This window comes from Leopardus geoffroyi, chromosome D4, assembly GCF_018350155.1.
Source record: "Leopardus geoffroyi isolate Oge1 chromosome D4, O.geoffroyi_Oge1_pat1.0, whole genome shotgun sequence".
Lineage (NCBI taxonomy): Eukaryota > Metazoa > Chordata > Mammalia > Carnivora > Felidae > Leopardus > Leopardus geoffroyi.
This window is the reverse complement of record NC_059342.1, coordinates 27140879-27159219: the sequence shown is the minus strand read 5'-3', so window position 1 is coordinate 27159219 and position 18341 is coordinate 27140879. Positions and strand designations below refer to the sequence as shown.

Sequence of the window (18341 nt, the reverse complement as noted above, 5' to 3'; positions counted from 1 at the left end):
TATCACTTTATGTGCATAAAGAAGTATATATGTTTGATGAGATGAAGACTAACACAACTAAGGTGAGAGGGAGAGCTAAGAAAAATAATTCCAGAGTATTCTACAGGGTGTTGTCTCAGTGAATGGTAGAAGGTAAAAACTGTGTGAGTCATTTTTAATCTCAATATTGATCTTAAAAGGAGAAGCAGGAGGAAGAGTTGCTCACTACGTTACCCCCGCCTACACCCTCCCAGATAAATGCAATTGGTATTGCCATTGACAAAGTGGTACAGGAGTTTGGCTTACACAATGAGAACTTGGAACAGAGACTAGAAATTAAACGTATCATGGAAAATGTGTTCCAACACAAGTTACCAGGTATTTTCTAGATTTGTTTTTCTATTTAGCTACCTAAAAGTACCTCATTCATTTTTCCTACGAGTAGCGATTTTCATCTAACAGAACTTGATTTGCCGTGTCCTGAAGCTGTTACTTTTTTGTGTGTTTTTTTTCTCCTGGCTTTTCCCTAAGGTAACAAAGACTTTTACGTGCATTGTCTTTAAACCTGTTTTCACTATGAATTTCATTTTACACAGGTACTTTAAATGCCCCATATTATTGGGGCACTGTGAATCCCTTGTGCATATATTTGTTTACTTTCCTGTCTCTTTAAATTGACATAATATTTTGAGTTAAGAAGTACATTTGAGTAATTTTCAGGTTAGATGTACCAGAAAAGTTCTGTTTAACCACTTTTCAAAAGAATTGCAACATCTGTAATGAGCTCTGAAAACTATTTTGTAATAGATCTTGTGTGCTGTTGGTTAATTTTCCAAGTTTTGCCCGTGGAGCCAGAGAAAACTATTTTGTAGAAAGCTCCACAAGTGATTCTGACCCACAGTGAGAGTTGGAATCACTATTCAGAATTTATCACCATATCACCCATAGAACTATTTGTTCTACTGAAAAATCATTCACATAGTACATCATTCATGCTTCTGTATACTTTCATAAAAATAAAGGGCAGATATCTGTTCATTTCATCATTTCTGTGTCTCATCCTTTACATTGTAGACAAGTTCCTGAAAAGGCATATGTAATTTCAATAATTTTTGCCATAGATTTCCATTGTAAAACTGAATGTACTTTGTCACGGAAGACTGTTAAAACTCAAAGAAATCACTTGATTTAACAAACCTTAAAAACCCCACAAAAAAAAAATCCCTTGATGAGAAGGAATAATTTTTTGGCACAATGGTAGTAAACAGTAAAACTTAGCAGGGAAAATGCTGTATGTAATTATAGGCAGGACACACACACACACACACACACACACACCCCTTCGTCTGAAGAGCGAATTGCTTATTGCCTAGCTTTTTAAGTTAATATCAGTGATATAATTATTTTCAAAAGTTTTCTGAAATAGAGTATATTATGTTAAGGGCTTTTTTGTTCATAATGAGTATTCCTACTGAAAAGTAACCTTATGCTGAAGGTCATTTTTATGGTTATTTTACTGAACATGATCTTTATAGTAAATTACACCTATGCATGTTTTCTAAAAGGTAAAATGTTTCCATTAACTCTTTAATATACTATCAAGTTTATAGATCTGAGACAAAGTTAGGTAGCCCTTTTTGACTTTCACATTGTAAAAATCATTGCAAATAGTATTTTCTGCACAAAATGAAAAGTAATAATTTAGAAATTTTTTTAGACATGTTTTACACTTGACATGAAAAGCGTGGCTGTTAAGCTAAACCACAGACAGTATAGCCTTCCCTGTTACATAAAATAAAAATGAAGACAACAGCAGAGAGTCAACGATTCCTTTTAGTTTGTTTATGCCAGACTTGAATACTGTCTTTCTTTCATGTGTAGTTTTAATTGGTGATTCCATTCCTGAAATAGCAATGTTTTGTTATGACTTTTGAGAAATTTCACTTTATTTATGACTGACTTAATTTTTTTTTCAGATTGTTCTCTGAGATTATATGGGTCATCCTGTAGCAGATTAGGTTTCAGAAATTCAGATGTAAACATCGACATTCAATTTCCAGCCATTGTAAGTACAAAATGAAATGTTGGAATTTTCACAGAGTGGTATGGAAATTCTTTTTTTCAAATATGAGCTATGTATTGATAGGTTTTAGATATTTGAAGATAGTGTAAATGTATTGGTGGCAGCTTTTTTTTCCTAAAATTTCAAGTTTTATGTTCTTCTGCCTACCTTAATGGGGCTTTTTAGATTCTGTTATCTTAAGAAGGTTAAATTATCTTGGTAAAGTCAACTTTTCTAACATCAGAGAATTTCAGATTTTATTTTATTTTATTGTATTTATTTATTTATTTATTTATTTAACGTTTATTTTTGAGACAGAGAGAGACAGAGCATGAACGGGGGAGGGTCAGAGAGGGGGACACAGAATCTGAAACAGGCTCCAGGCTCTGAGCCATCAGCACAGAGCCCGACGTGGGGTTCGAACTCACAGACCGCGAGATCATGACCTGGGCCGAAGTCGGCCACTCAACCGACTGAGCCACCCAGGCGCCCCGAGAATTTCAGATTTTAAACTGTGTGTATATGTAAACATTTTTGACCCAAAAGCTCAATCCGCTCCTCAGTTTCCTCTTCTATACGTCTACTTCGTTAAAGAATTGTGCTTTTAAAGAACCACACCTAGCCTGGATTTCTGGTTTAATGTAATTTAAAAAGATGTTGATGATTCAAAATTTTGAACCTGGAAGGCACTTTCATAGATTATCTATTTATCTGTTGGTGGTTCCCCAGGCCAGGTTGCAGATGGCTTATGCCCATTTGCCTGGGTTGCTAGTTAATAAAGAAGGTTCCTGTGGAGGTTCCTCAAAAAATTAAAAATAGATCTACCCTATGACCTGGCAATAGCACTGCTAAGAATTTACCCAAGAGATATAGGAGTGCTGATGCATAGGGGCACTTGTACCCCATTGTTTATAGCTGCATTTTCAACAATAGCCAAATTATGGAAAGAGCCTAAATGTCCATAAACTGACGAATGGATAAAGAAGATGTGGTTTGGGGCGCCTGGGTGGCACAGTCGGTTAAGCGTGCGACTTCAGCCAGGTCACGATCTCGCGGTCCGTGAGTTCGAGCCCCGCGTCAGGCTCTGAGCTGATGGCTCAGAGCCTGGAGCCTGTTTCCGATTCTGTCTCTCCCTCTCTCTCTGCCCCTCCCCTGTTCATGCTCTGTCTCTCTCTGTCCCAAAAATAAAAACGTTGAAAAAAAAAAAAAAAAAAAAAAAAAAGAAGATGTGGTTTATATATATAATGGAATACTACTTGGTAATGAGAAAGAGTGAAATCTGGCCATTTGTAGCAATGTGGATGGAACTAGAGGGTATTAAGCTAAGTGAAGTAAGTCAGGCAGAGAAAGACAAATACCATATGTTTTCACTCATATGTGGATCCCCTCCCTAGGGGGGAGGGGAAGTAGGAAAAAAAAGATACAGAGAGGGAGGGAGGCAAACCATAAGAGACTCTGAAATACTGAGAACAAACTGAGGGTTGATGGGGGATGGGGGAGAGGGGAAAGTGGGTGATGGGCATTGAGGAGGGCACCTGTTGGGATGAGCACTGAGTGTTGTATGGAAACCAATTTGACGATAAATTATATTTAATTAAAAAAATAAATAAAAATAAAGGGAAGCACCCTATATATCTATTTTACAACCACTCCTTTCTTGCCATCCCTAACTGCTATAGCTACATAGTCAACTGACCAATAGATTCTACTCTTCCTTTAACCTTAAATTCTGATGAGTAATTTACCAGTATAGTGGTTATTTTAGTCTCATCATTCATTTAGCAAATATTCACTGAGTCCATGTTGTATGCCAGGAACTATACTAGATTCCAGAGGACAAAACAGGCAGGATTTCTCCCTCATGGAACTCATAGCTGGTGGAGGAGATAAGTAATTACATCTATACGATTGATTGTAATGAGAGCTATGCAGGGGAACAAGGTTCTGTGACAGAAAAGAACAAGGGATGTGTAGATCCAGTAGTCATGAAGGTCCCCTTTGAAGTGATAACATTTAAGCTAGGCTCTAAATGATGAATAAGAGTGGAGAAGTGAAAGGGTAAGTGTTTGGGGCAGAGGAAGCAGCATTTGCAAACACCCTAAATCAGTATGAGTGTGACGTATTCAAGTTGCTGAAGGGATGATTGTATAGCCAAGGTGGAGGGACCAAGAGAAAGAAGCAGCATTAAGGTAGGATAGACTAGAGCCCAACATGCTGGATCTGTGGGCCGTGGGAAAGTTGCACTGTGACCTAAGGGCAATAAGAAGCCATTGAGAGTTTTAAGGAGAGGCATGACTAGGTCTGATTTATGACGTTAAGTGGTTTTGGTTCCTATGCGGGACAAGGATTGGAGAGAGGCAGGGCCGAAGTAGTCTTCTAGAGGAGAGGTGATATTAACACTTTCATGTCTTTGAGATTTGCTGTGAGGCCGATTACCTCAGGAATGAGTTAATCAGGAGTTAACTGTGTAACTGGTCTCTTGCCCTCATCTGGTGCTCATCTCTCATGCCTCTGTTGTGTGCACATAGCATGATTAATTTCTTTACTTGGGTAGCAGTGTGCTTTCCAATTTGGAAAGGTCTTTGGATAACTTCAGATGACTGTGTATTATCTCAGTGAAATAGAAGTATATATGGATTCGTGATGTATTCATTGATTTGTTTCCTAGATGTCTCAGCCAGATGTTCTCTTACTTGTTCAAGAATGTTTAAAGAACAGCGGTAAGGCCAAACCCTTCCCATATTTTGCTCTTAATTGTTTTATTTTCTCTGTAATTTAGATATATCTTATTTGTCAAATGTTGAAAATAGGAAGTCATGTGTCTTTTAATTATTTCTCTGGGTAATATCCAAACAGAAAACCAAAGCAAATGCCCACGAATTATTAGCTAGTTGGGAGTCCTGCTAATTGTTCTACAATGCAAAATAACTGTTTTGTAAGTAAAGTTTTTAGCTTGCTGATAATGTCACAATTTGTAAAGATTGAGTCCTAAACCCAGACTGGAAAGATGCAAAATACGTAAAATTTACTCTTGAGGGCAAAACTAAAGTGTGATCTGCTTTATTCTTTAACTTAATACTTTATAGACGACAAACAGATGCGACCCAACTCTGATTAATAACTCAGCAAACACTTGTTCCCGGTTAGGGTTACTAGTCATCCGGAGTAATGTCCAGCTTAGGACTTTGAGTTTTTAATGCTCTCCGTAGGCCTCATTAAACTGTCTCATCTCAATTAGTCTTTCCCATCCTTCTTGTTTCGGTTGACTGAAACATTTAAACATTTCTTCTTACTTCAGTCAAGATGTATTTTGAGCCCAGATATTTTAGTAGTTTTTGCAGCAATTTTGTTTTCCAGTGTCCTGTCCACATTTCGAATTACCTGATCCACATAACACTTACCTGTCCTGATCCAGTAATGTAGTCGTTTCTAATCAAACGTGAATTTTGCTAAATGAAGGTTTTAAGTTAATGTGATTACTTGATTATTGTACATAATACTGTTCTCTTTTTCAAGTCATCTCAGCTTTATTTCATAATCATCTTTCAAAAGGCTGAACAGATTAAGTCACAACTTGTACTTTATCTACTTCTGCTTTTAAACAAAATTTAATTAACCTACTTAATATTTTTTTCTTCTTTCCTCAGAGTCTTTTGTTGATGTTGACGCAGACTTCCACGCTAGGGTACCAGTGGTGGTGTGCAGAGAAAAGCAAAGGTCTCCGTTTCTTTAAGCTGTTTATATATTAAATAGAAACTTGCCAGAAGCACATGTACTTTATTATCTTCATGTCCAGTTTCTAGAATAACAGGCTTCTTATGTGGTTAATTTCACAGTCTCACTATTAGCATTCTCTCTATACTTTTGGCATTTGATGCAGGAGGAAAAGGTGTTTTATTTTAAGAAGAATAGAATTATTTGAAAGGAAGTATAGGGAGGAAGCATCTTGACCCATTTGGTTTCAGTATAAAACAACTTTATCAAATCATTACTTGATCGAGCCACCTTACATTGCCATCCTTTTCAGCAGCATTTTTAGCAGCGCTGAATAACAATTAGTGTGACTTCCCCCGTGTGTCTCTTCCTCCATCTGGAAGCATCATCACCACGTTAAATGGATGGTTTGTAGGCTGTAATGAGTCTTCATTAGGCAGATTCCTCCAACTCTTGGGAAAACACTCTTTTATTCTTACAAAGATGAATCCATACTCTCATTTGAAACATCTTACAGTATTTTCCTTATTTTCATTTCCCCTCAGAAATAGTTTTAGTATATGAAAATACAAAGTTCTAGTTCTGAAAAATAAAATTCGCTCAGAGAGTAGCTGCCCTATCTTTTTCTTAATGCAATGGCCTAAATAACCCATAAAGATTTAGTAAGTTTTTAATTTTCATTTTGAAGATCTTTATTATCAGTATAAATTAGTTGTCAGCGTTTAAAAGATACCTGATACCTGCATAACACTTTTTATCCTTCTCTTTTTCTCTCCCATCCCCACCCTTTACCCCACCAGTGGTCTTCTTTGTAAAGTGAGTGCAGGAAATGAAAATGCTTGTCTGACAACAAACCATTTAACTGCCCTTGGAAAACTTGAATCAAAGCTGGTTCCTTTGGTGATTGCGTTTAGGTACTGGGCAAAGGTAGGTTTGAGTTCTTTAAATGCACAAATACATACTATGTATGCATAAACAGTATGCTTTGATTTTTGCATGGTTAATTTAATCTTAAATGTTTGGATGCATATTTATAGACCTGAAGGGAATAGGCATCTGAGTATTGGAACAGAAATTTTAATGTCTACGGAAAGGAAAATTTAGTATTTCTATTTCACTATAACAGTATTGCTCAAAAGATCAAAATGATTTATAGTGCTTATTAAAAATCAGATTTATAGGTCAAATCCCAGAGGATATGGTCCAAGAATTTACATTCTAACTAGTTTCCCAAGGTGATTGTTAGGCACAGGAAAGTTTGAGGTAAACCTTCTCATACCATTTCCAATAATGTACCCAGAGACTCCAAAAATGGAAGCCACTCTCTCGTCGTGCTTACATTTCTATAATGTTTTAAATATGACATCTCAATATTTATTAAGCATTTAGTATTTCCTTAAAACATAAGGTCCCATCATGATTATAAAATTGAGATTCTGGGTAGGTGCTTTGTAGAGAAAAGCCAAAGCTTTACTAATTAAAATATGACAGTAACAGTAGGTAGTCCCTGTTGCCCCAGTCCGGGATAAACAGGGGACTGCTTTACCCTTAACCGGGTGAGTTGATAATTACAATATGCCATCCTTTGAAAGCTGCTTCCTGCTTCATCCCTAAGTAGGCTATGCTCTTAAATTGTTTTTCCTGTTAGTGCTAATGAATTTGCCTACATTCTCTCCCCAATCATCTTTTTGACCAATGCGTGAATTTTCAAGGCAGTAGCTTCAGATGAGGAGACCACTAAACTGAGCAGAGCCAGTTGGCTTGTACTTGGGATTGAACTGTCATTTTGATTACATTAATAAGTGGGTTTTTTAAAAAATATTTATTTATTTTGATAGAGAGAGAAAGAGAGCGTGTGCATGAGTGGGGGAGGGGCAGAGAGAGAATCCCAAGCAGACTCCACTCTGCCAGCACAGAGCCTGGGGCTCAAACTCACCAGCTGTGAGATCATGACCCTGAGCTGAAGTCAAGAGTTGGATGCTTAACTGACTGAGCCAACCAGAAGCCCCATGATTTCATAAATAAGTGTTTTCACCAAGTGAGTGGATTTGCCGTGGGTGTCAAAAAATGAAATAACACGGGCACCTGGGTGTTTCAGTCGGTTGAGTGTCTGACTATTGATCTTGGCTCAAGTCATGATCTCAGGGTTGGTTGGTGAGTTCAAGCCCCACATCTGGCTCTGCGCTGACAGTGTGGAGCCTGCTTGGGATTTTCTCTCTTTGCCGCTCCCCAACTTGTGCACACATGTGCACATGCTCTTTCTCTCAAGATAAATAAATTAAAGTTTTTAAAAAAATGAAATAACAAATATTAGTTTAATTAACGAGATTAAAATTTGAAATTGAAGTTGCCACTCAACCACAGTAAGTGGTTGCTTCAAAAGTATGAGGAAGTTTAATTTTTTGTCATTGTGGTGTTCTATTCTGAGAAGTAAACCATCTAACACACAGGAATGAAGTTACACGTTTGTTTGGTTGGGTTTTTTTAATGTTTATTTATTTTTGAGAGACAGTGCAAGTGAAAGAGGGGCAGAGAGAAGGGGACAGGATCTGAAGCAGGCCCTGTGCCGACAGCAGCGAGTCCAGTGTGGGGCTCGAACTCACGAACCACAGGATCAGAACCTGAGCCAAAGTCAGACACTCAAGCGACTGAGCCACCCACGTGTCCCGAAGTTAGAGGTGTTAGAAAAAATTGTGTAAATGATACATTGATAGAAAAGAACGTTTACTCTTTTTTCTCTCATTTGTAGCTTTGCAGTATAGATCACCCTGAAGAAGGAGGTTTGCCACCATATGTATTCGCCCTGATGGTCATTTTCTTTCTGCAACAGAGGAAAGAACCCCTTCTGCCTGTGTATCTAGGATCATGGGTATAACGTTTTTTTGCTTATATATCTGATAGTGATTTTATTACAGGGCCACAGTTGCTTATGCATAATTTCAAAATCTAAAAACCTAACCAGAACTGACATGAATTTATTTTTCCTCCTAGTCTGAACATTCATGCCTCTCACTGCTGAAATATTAATGTATTTGACTACAAGATGCTGGCCTATACTGTGCTAGGGGTAGCAATAGTTCTCTAAACTGAGAACCCTCTTAATTTGTGAAACACACATGAGCCTAAGGGTTTTAAACAAGAGAATGTGAACCTGAATTAAATTTATCCTTTGGTACATACTTCCTCTGAGTATGACTAGATACTTGAATTTACAAATCACCTCCAGACAGACTGCATGAAGCATTTGGTTGCTGTAACTTTCTGTTTCTAGTCTTTCAGCCCTCTGCATTCCCCATTCCCTGTGAAACAAAAGGAAAGAGTTGAGATTGCTGGCTGTACTGCAAGATGCAGAGCATTGTCACCGCTTGAATGATATTTTCGTGTTTAAGATGATTCAGAATTCAGTGATGTGGCCACTCTTTCCTGCATAAATTAAGGTTGAATTGGTTTATTCAAATAGGATTTAAGGAGAAACCGTCTCAAAGTCAAGATACCGTTCTCATCCTCTTGGAAACCTCACTTTTAAACCCTAAGTGTTTATCTTGAGAACATCTTATATGTACACTTACTGTATAAAAAGTCTCCCTTGGTGAAAAGCTTATTTGGGCACATTTGGTATTTTAACCACTTTTCTTCCTACTGTACCCAGGATTCTCATCATTTAAGGAGAGTATGTTCTACGGCAGTAGCTCTTACCTATGGGTACACAGCAAAAATGTATGATTATAGGGAAAAGTTTTTTCTTTGTACTTAACAGATTGAGAATTAAGCAAGGACCTGCTGGGTCCTAGGAACAAAGACTAAAGCAGAATGAGCCCCTTGTAAATGGTCCCGGCAGAGGGATCGCAGTTGGCTCTGTGTCCCAGTGGCCTGAAGGGCCCTCTCTTTGTGCTTGTACTGAACTGAAAGGATGCACGGTCCCAGCGGGTGTCTGCTAGACTGCTCTCCTGGTGGAGCGAAGAGAGAACAGTCAACCCTTAGCCGATAAAGAACCTTTTCCGTCAGACCCAGAGGGGAGTCTGTCTCTGAAGTTTTCCTCTCATGTTAGTCCAATAGAGACAGGACGTTAGGATGGAACCAAACCACTTAGACTCTTGAGAGCACATTGTATGGGTTCCCATACTCACTCTTGTCTTGGTGAGATACGCCTTTCCTTGGGTCCTGGTCACCTCTGAGTAGTCCTCTGTCACTGCTGTGAGGATGCAGGAAAAAGGATGTTTCTATTCTGGTAAGGCGGTTCTCCTCAGGATTTACTTAAGACTACAGTAATATCAATATACCCTTTTCTGTGGCCAGTATATTACATCCTAGGCAGTGATACTGGAAATTCTCTATGGTGACACTGAATTTGATTGTGATTATACCATTTGTTCATTTAAGATTTAATGAGAGAAACAGGTATGTGGTGGTCAAACATGGATTGAATTCTATGGATCAAATAAGGCACACTCTACTGCTTGAACCAAAATGATCTGCAGTTTTCAATGTTTTAAGCTAGTCAATTGCCAGGACTAGAGTCTTACCAATACTAGAAGCGTCTGCTAGAGTCACAGAAATATAAAGCAAGTGAAGGTAAAGAAGTTAATTTCAGTCCCTTATTGGTGCCAGAAATTTTACATCATTATTTTTGTAGAAAATCCATTGAAGATTTCTAACTTATGTGGATGAAAGTATCTAAACTGTTCATTCCTTCACAGTCTTTAAAACACTATGTAGGTTTGTCATTGTATTTGGCCCTGAAGGGAATACACAGATGAATAAGACAAAATTCTCCATGAGGAAGTTTAGAATATCCTACCTCTGTGCCCTAATCTGTCTCCTCAGAAATTCTTCAGCCATTCTCTCCCAACCTATGCAGACCTCTTCCATGTTGGGGGCTGTCCTCGCTGACCTCTTAACTTCCATGTATTGTTAGTAGACCTTGATTTGACTAAAAGTTGAAATCATAGTGAATAATGACTGATGAATAGGTTTAACCTTGTCTGCTCATCATCTTTTGTCCACTACAATAATATCTTATTAGTCTCCTAGTAAATATTGTTTGGGATCTGTGTTGTTTTGGGTTATATAGGCTTAGCCTTTAGCAAACAGTCCTTTACACATGAAGGATGCCAGGTAAGGAATGTAATGGAAAGAAGAGTAGTTTAAAGTTTGATAGCCCTACAATTCCTCCAGCTCTTGTTATTTATACATATCCCTGTGACCTCCAGCAATTTATTTTCTCTGAGCCTCGGAGTCCTTATCTGAAAAATTCTGAAATGAGACCATGAATGTAAAGCTCCTAAAACAAAGTAGGAGAACAAATGTAGTCCTTTTCTCCCTCAATAGAAAGTCAGGTTCTACTTATGAAATGGAGGCATGAACTCCTAAGCAAGTGATCCGTGTATAAGTAACAGCTATAAATTCTCAACAAAATGCCAAAAACAAAAAACAAAAAACAACAACGCGAACACTCTGGAGACTGAACAAGTGCAAGCCGACTTTGGAGAGAAGTCAGACCTTGGAGCAGGTGGCCAACACAGAGCGAGTGTCCGTTTTTTCTCTGGCTTTACCCCTAAAGGCAGCTCTGCGAGAAAAACCAGTCGCCTTTCTGGCAAGAGGAATTAGGGCTACCAGATAAAGGGGAAGAACCCAGAAGGGAAAGATATTAGAAGTGGAACCCTTAACTCTGTGTATAAAATCAACTCGTCTCTAACTTCTGAACCGGTCCAGTCTGTTGGATTAACGAGCTTGGATGTCATCACTCTATACTCAGAAAAAAGGGGGAAAAAAAACAAAAAAAAAACTAAACAAAGTGAAAATCTTCTTAGATCCATCAGAGAATTGAGGTCACAGGGAAAACCATTGCCCAAAAAATTGGAGAGACAGGCAAATAGAGCAAATTGTAACTTATCAGAGCAGGAGGCCGGGAACGGAGCCTATACCAGGGTAGGAAGGCTTAGACTATGGCTCTGGAGGCTCAGTATGGACAAGCTTGAGCGTGAAAAATAACAGGGAGCCCTAGTCTTAGGGGACCCCCAACAGTTTCACAGGTTTTACTTCTAGGAACCCCCACCAGCTTCTCAGGGTGAAGATCCAAGAAAAATCCCCTCGTGCTTTGGCCGGGGGAGAGAAAAAGTCGCAATTTTAAAGTATGCCCAGAGCATTCTGTTCTTCTAAACAAGCTTGCCTTCAAGGGAAACTTTTAACCAGGGCTTAACTGACCTGGAGGAAAGGAGAGTACCTAACTCCAGCCCCTTTCCTGACCTTTCCTGTCTTCTTACCTGGGGGAAGGCAGGGGGAGGGTCTCAGTCACTAAAAGACTGAGACCTGATCCTAGGACTGTATAGAATGCTTCCCCTCCCCCCAGACCTTACCACCACATCATTAGGGCTCCTGCAGAAAATGGGATTATAACAGAAACACCTCATTTCAGAAGAAATCTGTTAGGAAACCCAAAGACAACAGGGGAGACAAAAACAAGGACACCAGATGAAGTTTTAGCCTCTTGACATCTACAGCTACAACAAACACATAGCCTAACTCCTAGCAAAATAAAACCTCACACTTGGGGTGCCTAGGTGGCTCAGTCGGTTAAGCGTCTGACTCTTGATTTGGGCTTAGGTTATGGGATTGAGCCCCAAGCTGGGCTCTGTGCTGAGAGCATGGAGCCCACCTGGGATTCTCTCCCTCTCAAAATAAATGAATAAACATTCCATAAAAAATAAATAAATAAATAAATTAATTAATTAAAAAACCTTCACACTAAAGGCCTGTCTCTGTCCCTTTTACCCAGTACACCTATCCAGCTTTCCACCAGAAAATTACAAGTCGTATGAAAAAGGCAAAAAAAAAAACAAAAAAAAAAAACCCACCATAGTTTAAAGAGGCAGAGCAAGCATTGGAATTATGCAACTGGTAAATTAAAACAACTTAGATTAAAATGCTAAGGGCTCGGACAGAAAAAATGGGTGACGTGCAAGAACAGGTGGGTAATAGAAGTGGAGAGATAGATGGGAGCCCTAAGAATCAAAAGGAAGTGCTACAAATAAAATATGTAACAGAAATAAAGAATGCCTTCAGTGGGTTCATCAGTAGCTTGGACACAGATGGGCGAAGAATCAGTGCACTTCATTCAGTAGAAGCTTCCCAAATGGAAAAGCAAAGATCAAAAAACAAAACCAGAGCAGGATATCAAAGAACTGCAGGACAATTACCAGGAGTTGTGATATATATATCACTATATATATATATTATGAGAGTATCAGAAGGAGAAGAGAAAGGAACAGAAGAAATAATTGGGGATAATGATGACTGAAATTTTCCAAAATTAATGGCACTTTTAAAAAAATGTTTTTAATATTTATTTTTGAGAGAGAGGGAGAGTGGAGAGAGGCAGAGAGAAAGGGAGACACAGAATCAGAAGCAGGCTCCGGACTCTGATCCGTCAGCACAGAGCCTGATGCGGGGCTCGAACCCACAAGCCGCGAGATAATGACCTGAGCCGAAATCAAGAGTCGGTCATTTAACCACCTGGGTGCCCCCTACACGTACCTGTTTAAAGGCTATGATCAGTCCCGTTTTACAGTAAAGAAAGCTGTTCAACTTTGTTCCAAATTTCTTGGAACTTTTAAGCCCAAACTGTTTTCTTTAGCCATTTGCATCCCAACAACATCGATAGAAACAGTTTCTTAGATTGAGTATTCACTGCGTGCTGTGGCCTGTGTCAGTGATTTATGTCCATTATTTCACATCACAACTATCTCATAAAAGTTCTACTGGGATCCGTTTTTACAAAAACCTGCGACGGGAAGAAAGCAAGCACTGACTGGAAGTCTCACAGCTCCAGGAGGGAGCTGAGGTCAGGGCCTGGGCAGTTTTAGTCCAGAACCCATGGCTCTAGGCCTAAGCCATGTTACCTTCTCCCAGACTGTTCACTAAAAAATTATTTCACAAAGTCACCATTTCTTTTGCCAATTAAAACCTTGGTTTTTAGTTTAAAAAGTATTTTCAAATTAACAGATGTCTTGGAGGTATCCCAGAAACAATACCTTTTTCTTTTTTTTTTTAATTAAAAAAATTTTTTTAATGTTTACTTTTGAGAGAGAGGCACAGAGCGTGAGCGGGGGAGGGGCAGAGGGCGAGGGAGACACAAAATCTGAAGCAGGCTCCAGGCTCTGAGCTGTCAGCACACAGCCCGACACGGGGCTTGAGCTCACGAACCGTGAGATCGTGACCTGAGCCAAAGTCAGACGCTCAACCGACTGAGCCACCCAGGCGCCCGCCCCCTCCCCCTGCCCCGCTTTTCTATTTTCAGTGAGCTAGAAGGGTGTTTCCATTTCTTCCAGGATTAATAATGCTCTGGTCGATATCGAATCCTTTCTACCTTATAATAATAGCGTGTGTCTAATTTTTCCTAGATTGAAGGGTTCTCGTTGAACAAACTAGGAAATTTCAACCTTAAAGACGTCCAGGAAGACACCGTGGTTTGGGAGTATGCTGACAATGCTGCCGGAGATGCAGAAACAGCAGAACATGAGGCACCAAGAGAAGTGCCTGTTAAGAGGGGACAGGTCTGTTCTCTTTCTCATTTTTAATTGCACAATTTCTATTTGATTTCATTGTTCATTGTGGACTCTGTGACTTAATCAGGCCTCCTTTCTGTCTTTACCTATCTTAACTCTTTCGTGGATGTTTCATTTTCTAGTCTGTCTGGTCCTTCAACTAGACAAATAAAGACAAAAGGTAAAATGCAGATCATCAGATACAGTTATTTCTGTAGTTTCTTCTGTGTGCTAGGTCCTGTGAGGGTTACTGAGAATTCAGAGATCAATCCCTGTCTATCCTCAAAGAGCTTATGTCTTAGATGGTATTAAGAGTTTTAAATATATGAAAAGTTCGTTGACCTCAAAAGTACTAAAATCACAGCGAGTAAGTATTTGGTATGATGTATTTTCACGTCCTCATCCATACCATTAGAGGTTGGCAAGGAAATATATGCACAGGGAAGGAATTGCCATTTACATTTCAGGGGTGCCTGGGTGGCTCAGTCGGTTGGACGTCCGACTTCGGCTCAGATCATGATCTCACGGTTTTCGGGTTCGAGCCCCTCATCGGGTTCTGTGCTGACAGCTCAGAGCCTGGAGCCTGCTTCGGATTCTGTGTCTCCTCCTCTCTCTGCCCCTCCCCTGCTCATGCTCAGCCTTTACCTTTCAATAATGAATAAACGTTAAAAAAAAAATTTTTAATTTCAAACAAAAATCTGAGCATTGTAATTATTTTAGAAATGATAGGAATCTGCCCCAAATTGGTGGACAGTCCCTGACCTCATGCCTTTCTCCATAACCTTATGGGATGAAATGGCAGCAATACCCACAAAATACTTCTGAGACCAGGATTCGAACCCTAGCTACACACAAACAAGTCAGGTCACTCCTCTGGTCTGTGCCTAAAATGAGGAGATAGTGGTGAGTGGTAGATTCTCCCGTTGTGTTTTCTAGAATCCTTGAGCATTGGAGAGAGAAGGGAGGCTGTGCCACTCAACCTCTGCCACCACCAGAACACCCCCACTTTTTTTCTGTGTCCTGTTTGGGGTTCCAGGAGTGGATAAGAGTAGAGGCCGTGGAGCCAGAATATGTGAATCCGTATCCCAGCTCTCGCATCCCCTAGCTGTGTGTCCTTGGGCAAGTGACTTAATCTTCCTGTGCCCCAGTTTCCTCACCTAAAACTGGAAATGATATTGGTACCCTCTCAGAGGGTCACTGACTCATGGAATGCTTAACTCAGTGCCAAGCATGTGGTAAGCACACAGTAAATGTTAGCTGCCATTCTTTTCTCTTGCTTTTTTTTTGGGGGGGGGGGGCGGGGAGAAAGTGTTCCCTACTTTAAAAGCATAAAAACAATAATGAAAAACAGCTTAAGTACCACTAATGTAGACCTATCAAAGGTCTCTTAAGTTCCATGTGGTATCCTCAAGTCATTTTGGTGAGAGGCTTAAAAGCCCTTAGTGATGTAAAGCGGTGAAATTTCATGAGGCTTTCAATTTCTAGGGGTTTTCTTCGTGTCCTCAACCACAGTGTTTGGACATGGACAACTTCCATTTCAGTCACTTCTGCTTTGTACATCTACCCGATGACCTGATCTTATTTGACAGAATGTTTGTGGTCAGGATTTAGTGGCTAATAAAATACCATACCACTTGTTTTGATCCTCAGTATAATAAAGTGGGATGGGAGACAAATTTGTATACCTCAGAAGGAAAAGCTGTTGCTGTGAGCGGAAGTAAATACTTGATCTTTACATGTTTGTGTCATGTGGAGAGATTAATCCTGCTGCCACTTCAGAAATGGAGACCTAGATAGGGTCGAGATTGATTGTATGGTGTGATGAAAGAGCCCTGTCCTGGGATTGAGACACTGCTCGTGCTGCCACTGACAAGCAGCGGGACCTTTGACAAGTCACGTCAACTCTGGGCTTCCATTTTCTCTCCTAACATCCGGGGATTGAACTAGATTACCTCTCAAGAGCACCTTACGGTTGTGACATCATGTTTCAGTGATAAGTGGATTCCTTGTACTTAAAAGCCTATATACCTAAGTGAAAAAATACAGAGAGCAACCGAATGTGCCAGATGCTTTCCCTTGTCTCTCATTTAATCCTCATAACTGTCCTGTGTTATAGGTGGTACCGTCCCTACTCTGCAGATAATGATAGCGACCATTTTTTGAACATGTGTGCCAGGCACTGTGCTAAGCTCTTTACAGACATTCTCTCACTCAGTCCTCCCAACAACCCTCTGAGGTGGGTACTGTAATCCCGATTGTTCAGATGAGGAAACTGAGGCTTAGACTGCCTATAGCTTGGCCAGGATCCTACACAGCCAGTATATGGCAGAGTTGGATTTCAAACTTAAAAGTCCCGTGGCAAAGGCAGTTTTAGCCACTGTGCTGTCGTGCCAGCTGAGAGTGAAGACGCTAAGTCAGGGAGCAGTTAAAAGAGAAGTGGCAGAGTCAATATTTGGACTCTTTTTTTCCCCCCTATTCTAGGTCCTATGCACCTTCCAGTACATCCCATCACAGTATGTTCCAATTTGTCGAGAGCCTGTCAATGTAAAACTGACGTCAATTTCTGAAACCAAGAGTTCTTTGACTCTGGTGCCCCTGGCTGGCTCATTCGTAAGAGTATGCGACTCTTGGTCTCAGGGTCATGAGTTCGAGCCCCATGGTGGGCGTAGAGATTACTTAAATAAACTTTGAAAAAGACAAAAAGTTTTTTAACTTGAAGATCAGTTGCCCCTGGCATAGCTTCTCAGAGCAAAGGAAGGGAGTGTTTTGCCTTTTGCTCTACACCCTTAACCTGCTGCCCATTTTAGTGTGCGTGAGTGTAAAGGTGCCCTTCAGCGGCAGCACCCGGGAGAGCTCTGTGCTGAGACCCGTGAACCTAAGGCTTCAAAATTAGGAGTGCCAGCCACCTGGCTACCTATAAGTGCCCGCCCACCCCTGTGATGATGGTTAGATTTTAACCTGCTCTCATCCCAGGAGTGCAGTATTTGCCACAAACAAAATAGAACCTAGATGCAATTTACCCAGATGGATTGTCACATTCCTATGTTTGCTATGGTTTTTCAGAGTTTTTGTAATTTGCTTGAATGATCTCGAGTTTCTCAGATTGTGCTGACCTCGGAACTACCTGTGTGTTTTCTCTTTACTGTTCTAGGTATCATTAATATTTGATTTCAAGCACCAGCCGTCAGTACCAGTTGGGCAGCTCTGGGTGGAAATGCTTCGATTCTATGCATTAGAATTTAATTTGGCTGATTTAGTGATAAGTATCCGTGTCAAAGAATCAGTGTCTCGTGAATCCAAGGATTGGCCCAAAAAGCGCATTGCCATTGAAGGTATCTCAGAATGTTTCTCTTAAATTTCCTTTCCTTTTAAGGTACCAGTCTAACCGCATGCTTTGTATTTCATTTTCCTTTCAGCTCCCACGTGTAACATAGGCCTGACCCCAACAACGAAATAAACAGTTAGACTCTGGCATGTGTTACCGTGGTCATTCCAAGGGACCAGACTGTTCTTTCTGGGTTTTTTATGCACTGCAATAAAATGTCTTAGTTAAAAAATAGCTAAACAGTGGCTGGGCGAGTCCTCGCTTTCTTTGTAAATTGCTTACCAACCTAAACGCAAAAAAAAGTTTTTTCCCCTGGTGATGTGTGAATCCTCCTTTCCTCTCTGCTGTTCTCATTGCTGGATTTTTAGATTCAGCCCTTTCATGGGTTGTTGATGTTGTTTAGATGTTTAAGATGAGAGAATACTTTTCCTCATGAAAAATAATTCTTGGTTGGATTCCTCTTCATAGCGAGAGGCTAGTTATTTTTGGAATATCTACAATAGCATTTGGAACTTATTCCTGAAAACACTTTTTCTAGTGAAGGCTCATTTAACTAAAACCATTGTATGAAAGAGTCGCTGATGTGCCCTGTAGACTACATTAAATGGACGAGCTCTTCTCAGCTTTGCAAAATCAGGAGGTTGAAAACCCTCTAGAAATCTTAGTTCTCCTCCTTCAGATAATTTAAAGAACCTCCTAAATGGAATTCTCTTATTTT

General features: G+C 40.0%; 1 protein-coding gene across 9 annotated transcripts in view; it reads left to right on the top strand.

Moving 5' to 3' along the window:
* The window catches only part of TUT7 (terminal uridylyl transferase 7), a 61649-nt gene that overhangs the window by 7781 nt on the left and 35527 nt on the right, over positions 1-18341 (top strand). For all 9 annotated transcript variants that reach the window (XM_045469912.1, XM_045469905.1, XM_045469908.1 and 6 more), the window contains exons 5-12: positions 180-357; positions 1956-2044; positions 4710-4761; positions 5689-5758; positions 6556-6682; positions 8505-8624; positions 14155-14307; positions 17450-17630. In XM_045469912.1, the coding sequence (XP_045325868.1) occupies positions 180-357; positions 1956-2044; positions 4710-4761; positions 5689-5758; positions 6556-6682; positions 8505-8624; positions 14155-14307; positions 17450-17630 (970 nt within the window). The remainder of the gene's footprint in view (positions 1-179; positions 358-1955; positions 2045-4709; positions 4762-5688; positions 5759-6555; positions 6683-8504; positions 8625-14154; positions 14308-17449; positions 17631-18341) is intronic.